A 6,000-nucleotide genomic window follows, 5' to 3' on the forward strand; every position below is an offset into this window, starting at 1 on the left:
TCTCTATTTAATTTGATAAATATTTATATAAATATATAATTTGATAAACTATTAAAAGAATCAATAAATATATAAAAAGTTTTAATCGAATGAAATTAAACTATTAATGAAGAGAGATTAATATAGTATTCGAGGAAATTAAAAGCAATTGTCTTAATTAATATAAACGTAGTGTCTTGCAGAATACTGTTATCATTTATTATCACTTTTTCACTATCTTATGTATTTTGCATCATCATCTCACGTTTGGAAAGGAAGAGAATATTTCAATGTCAGAACGACTCTTTCTCAAGGAACTTGTAACATACGATCGTAACGTACGGTGCCTACAAGGCACGATCCTTAAATCAATATTATCTCTTTCAGTTCCACCTGCGGTGCCATTATTGCACGCGACCAGTACCAGTAGCAATTCCATCAACGTGCAATGGAAGAACGGCGACGACGGCGGTTCGCCGATCCGCGGATACATTTTACACTACAAACGCGAGTCCGGTGAATGGGAGGAATTTAAAGTGTCGCATAAAGTGAGCAGCTTCGTCCTGCCGCGGCTCTGGTGCGGCAACAATTATCAGATGTACCTGACGGCGTACAATCGCATCGGCATGGGCAGACCCAGCGAGATCGTCAAGGCGACCACGAAGGGCTCGAAGCCGGACGAATCGCCCGGTACCGGCGACAAGTTTATCACGGTCAATGTCTCGTGGATTACTCTGCACTTAAGTACGTGGAATGACGGGGGTTGTCCCATAACGTTCTTTGAGCTAGAGTACAGGAAGAACGGCGAGAACATCTGGACGTTAGTCTCGAATAATATAGAGGTATGTGTCTATCCAGGATATATTATTTAGTTATAGATTTAGCTTTCTGTATAAGAAAAAGTTTTTTTTCTCTCAAAAATATATTTTGACATATCTCTCTATATAAATATATTATTACTAAAATTATACATTAATAACATTTATAATAACAATTTATTAATTTTAATTAATTTAAAGAATTTTAATAATAGATTTCTTTATTCGAAGCAGATTCTTTTATGAAAAAACATTTAAATATAATAATCTGTAATATTATATCTGTTCTTGCTATAAATATTAAGGTTAATTCTTTTAAGATACAATACGCGACTTGTATGCATATTTTGCAGGTGCAAAAAACGTATACTTTGAGCGAATTGCAGCCGGGGATTACTTATGACATCCGTATAAGAGCCCATAACGATGCGGGCTCATCGGTGGCCGAGTATAAGATAACGACGTTGCAGCCGCATATTAGCACGACTATATCCGCTATCGAGATCGATCATTACATCCCCCAGCACAATTACTCGGATCTGAAGCTCATCGTACCTCTGGTGTTAAGCTCGTTCGCGGTTATCGCCGCGGCCGGCGCTATCTTTTACTGCTTCCGCAAACGTTAGAGTCCAACGCATATATATGTAGACTTTTAAAAGTAAAATTACAAAAGAATGGCAAAAGAATTTTTAGTAAAATTGTATAAAAGGCCTCCGATTTTATTGCTACTTAAATATATTGTAGGGGAGATCTTTCTGATTAAATCCCTGAAAGAAATTTGTGTGGACGGCATTAGTTTAAAAGATATAACAAATTAAAGTTTTATAGTTTTAATGCTTTTTCAATTATAAAATAAGGAAAAATTAATTTGTTTACGTATTTGTGTAGAGCAGACGTGGAAAAAGTGTTTGTTTACATTTACGGGATAGATATACACTCATAAGACTCCGTCCCTCCTTCGTCCACGCATTCAATAAATAATATTTTTGAAGACGACTCAGAAATTCATGTAGTCACATGATGAAAGCTGTTAACGAACTGCGAAAAATAGGTGAAACACATTATTGACAAAATATCCATGACCGTGTATCTATTCCGTAAATGTAAACAAACACTTTTTCGTCTGCTCTACAACAAATACAACGTACACAGACTTTATTAATATTACTTTATAATATCTGAGAAAAAGCATTAAAACTATGAAACTTTAATTTGTTATATCTCCGAAACCAATGCCGTTCCCCACTTATTTCTTGCGGGAAATTATTCAGAAAAACCTCCTCTATAACATATTTAAGTGACGATTAAATCGAAGGTGTGTTACCTTTTATGCAGTTTTACCAAATTTTTTCAACGAATTTTTTTTAACGGGATACAGATAAATGTAAAAATATTTAAAATAAGTTTGTAATCGAATCGACATCATATTGTAAGATTCAGTTTTAAGATAAATCGTCTAGAGAAGAATCAATTATACTCTCATTAAATTTTTAAAACGTTATATATATGATCGATTATATTCACATCTCGCAGGTCCTTTTATGGGTGACATCGGGAGTCTGAACGACGCTCAAACCGCGGCCGCCTTAGACAATAAACAGAATATGGAACAGCGCGAGCAATATTACGCCACCGTACGTAAACCGCTTCGTTCGCCAATACACGAGATGGCTACGTTAGAAAAAATACCAGGTAAGATAGACGGATAAGATTGAGCTCTCCTTTGCTTTATAAAACCGATAAGAGCGATAAGCGGAGAATAGGCCTAAGAGAGAAAGATATATAGCCAAAGTAAAAGTATAATTAACCGTCGAACATGCTTGTAGAATATTCGGAAGATATCTACCCGTACGCCACGTTCCAGCTGGAGGAGAGCGTTCCTGCTGGAGGCGACAGCCGCTGCAATTCTGCCGCGCCTCTCCAGACCTTCGTCTATCACGACCCTCGTCTCTCCACTGCCGATACCCTTCAGTTACGAGAGGTATCGTCCGCCGATCTTGTATCGCCATTAGAATTACTCGCCACCTCGACGCACGTTTTTACTTGATTGCATCATTTTTCTATTTTCATATGTCTCTGATATTTATTCTACAATTTAATTTCTTGACCTGCATATAATAATAGACGTTGAACTTAATATAATATTCAATTATGTAATCTCGAGCTTTTTTCCAATGTACATCAAAAAAAGCGAAAGTGCCTTGGTTCTTAAAATATAAATTTATTCGCGTTTTAACATTAAACGTGCGTAGAGGGACACGAGTTTCAACGCTTTTATCATTCATTCTCATATGTTCCCAGCTTCGTTATACTCACGATAGTTGCATGCGCGCATCCCGATCAGTGCACCGAAATCACCCTATCCTCACGACGCAGTCGGCGACCCTCCGCTGTGTGAATATTTAGGTCACTCGCACTCGCATGCTCGGTGTGAGAGTTCCTCGAGCGTCCCGCGCACGATCGATGCGACGTGTGACGTAATTACGCGAATTTTAATTCGCGCGCACAAATATTACTAACTGTTCCCCCCTTTTTTTTTTTTTAATTACATTATAATTCGGGAATGCGAGAGCTTTCTCCGATTCTCAGAGACGAAAAATCGTAAAGAGGATTAGTAATAATTAGCGTCTCATGGCGAGTTACATCGTTGCGACTGCTGGTCCCATCTCGTTTCGTTTCGCAGCTCTTGTCCTGAAACGATTTCGCGAATCGAGGAGTTGCGGTATAATAGATTAGAGCGCAGACCACTGGACCCCTACCGTACGCTGTTCGTCATTTACGCATCTCTACGCCGTATCTCTCTGCTAGCAGTAGCACAAAACTCTCTCATGATTCATCGCATCGCCCCCGCGGCTCCTATCAACGAAGTAGAATAGAGTTTCTGTATAGACGATGACGAAAGTTCGTTAACACATTCCCCTCCATTATCATATTTAAGTAGAAAGCAGTATAAAAAATATATATCGGAAGATAGAGGAACAAGTGATTAATAAAACCGTCGTTATCTGTAAAGAAAAATGGAGAAGGTTAATGGGATATAAAAAGTTTCTTATATTCATGTATTAATATGGAATATGCTGTTTGAGCTGATCTTAATTCAGTAATTAATAATATCTCAGTTTCTGTCAAAAAAATTAATTACTAATGGAAAGATTTTTATTTTTATAAAATTAAATATATATGTCTGATTTTTATACACGCGTAGAAAAAATAGATATTTGGATTTAAAAAAAAAAATAAAATTTATATTTTTTAAAACAGAATATATTTTATTCTTTCTGATTCTAAATTATTACCGTTTGAATCGATGAATTCGAATTCGAGTTTTCCATCGCCTCGCTTCTCGAGCAGCAATCTCGACAGGCTAAATTATTAATGCCCGGCCAGATCGGAACGTATCGTGACGAGGTCACGAATCTCGACAACGGGCTCTATAAAATCTGAACGAATCGCTTCGCGATCGGATCGAGAGAGACCGCCGAGGGAAACGAGATCCCGCTGATACTGGATGCGCCGACGTGCGCTATCTCATGGAAACCAATTCCGTCTGATTGCAGTCGGATTGCAACCGGTACACTAAGGTGCGCGGAGGCCGTTCGTCCTCTGCGCCGTTACACAAAGCGCACAAGGTCAGTCAGGGCAAGTCCGAGTCGGAGGAGTACGACACCCTGGGCTCGGACAGCGACACGGAAGTCGGGACCAGCAGCCGAACCGAGTCTTCCAATCACCTCGTCGATTCGCACCACTCGGCATCTGCGGCCGACTCGCGCGTCCACAGTATGCAATATTTTCACCTCTTTCTCTTTCTTTCTCTCTCTCTCTCTTTCTCTATCTCACTCTCTCTCTCTCTCTCTCTCACTCTCTCTCTCTCTCTCTCTCTCTCTCTCTCTCTCTCTCTCTCTCTCTTTTTCTATCTCCTCAGAAGTGTAGCAGTAGAATAGTAAAAAAAAAAAGTAGTTTCTGAGTCCAGAAGTGGAGTCTCCGTTTTTTTTTATTTTCGACGCATCTTCTCTAGAGAATCGATCCTATGAAGGATTCCAAGCTCCCGCTTCTGTTCTCCGAGGCCCGTGGAACGTGATCGTTGCTGCCTCTAGATCTAGCTACGGATATTTTGGTTCTGTCGATATCGCGAACATTCGCCAAAAATTCGAGGATCACGACGTAACGCGTGTACGCTGTTTGTTTACCCGGCGAAATTTTATTTGACGCTTATTTGTATGTGTATGTACTAGCTTCCTTGGTTGCAGAATCTTGCTTGTCATTTGAAATCGATTGTTATACGCTGCGCAATATATTAGATCCATGATGAGGGTGTTCATCGCGCGAAAGCACTGTGACCGTTGTAATCGTTCGTTGTTTGACGTAGTAAGAGAATGACACAAAGGGGAAACATTTGCTTTGCAGACTTCCTGTACCATGGACCAGAATCTAGCACGTCTACAGAACCCTCACCGATTTTTGAGAGAAAATCGTTTCCTGGAAGGGGAAGACCCAAGTAAGCTTCCAATCGATATAATTTATTTCTTTCATTTTTCCCGTAATATTTTCCTGTGGATCTTTAAATTATATGGAATTATATTAATTATAACGAGATGCGGATGAAGGAGAGCCTGTTTGCGCTCAGGATGTTACAGCTGGCGCGTCATACCAGCGAGGAGGCCCGTGCCAACTTCGGGTCAATCGCCGGGCCTGGCCATCCCAAGCACCAGTCGGGCAATTCCTATGCCAATCGGGAACAGGAACGTGACGGATCAGGAAACCTGTTCGTCCCCAAGCTGGACCCACCCTCGGGCTTCTCCGACGCGTTTGAGCTAAGCGAGGCCGAATGCGACTTCGATCGCGGCCACAACAGCCAACGAAACGTCCGTGACTTTGTAATCGCGGTGTAAATACGTGTAAAAGCCTCCGATGAGATATACGAGAACCCCGTCGTAAAGTAAAAGGAAACAAAAAAAAAAGAAATAAGACAGGAAAAAAAGCTATAAAGTGAAAACCACGCGAAAATCTAATAATGTAAGCCGCGGTCCGTCGTTTCGTTAATTTGTATTGGTGCCCGGCCCCGCCAGTCGTTTAAATAACAAAATTCAATATTATCCTTCAGTTCTGCTCCTGGTCGACGAGAACGCGTGACGTCTTTCTATCAACTCGACGATGTGTTCCACAAGAGCTGCCAGCTTCGCTTTTTGCGAAGAAAATGATATCA

The 6,000-nt window shown here is 40.2% G+C and overlaps 1 protein-coding gene across 1 annotated transcript in view; it reads left to right on the plus strand.

Moving 5' to 3' along the window:
- LOC115245988 (Down syndrome cell adhesion molecule-like protein Dscam2) overlaps positions 1-5,775 on the plus strand; it is a 144,146-nt gene extending 138,371 nt beyond the window's left edge. The window contains exons 20-26 of the mRNA XM_029824531.1: positions 367-821; positions 1,151-1,418; positions 2,331-2,489; positions 2,624-2,778; positions 4,355-4,574; positions 5,202-5,292; positions 5,422-5,775. Of these exons, the coding sequence (XP_029680391.1) occupies positions 367-821; positions 1,151-1,418; positions 2,331-2,489; positions 2,624-2,778; positions 4,355-4,574; positions 5,202-5,292; positions 5,422-5,686 (1,613 nt within the window). The 3' untranslated portion in view covers positions 5,687-5,775. The remainder of the gene's footprint in view (positions 1-366; positions 822-1,150; positions 1,419-2,330; positions 2,490-2,623; positions 2,779-4,354; positions 4,575-5,201; positions 5,293-5,421) is intronic.
- Positions 5,776-6,000: the final 225 nt, after the last annotated feature.

The sequence above is a fragment of the Formica exsecta genome, unplaced genomic scaffold, assembly GCF_003651465.1.
Source record: "Formica exsecta isolate Colony F162 unplaced genomic scaffold, ASM365146v1 scaffold138, whole genome shotgun sequence".
In the NCBI taxonomy this organism is placed as follows: Eukaryota; Metazoa; Arthropoda; class Insecta; order Hymenoptera; family Formicidae; genus Formica; species Formica exsecta.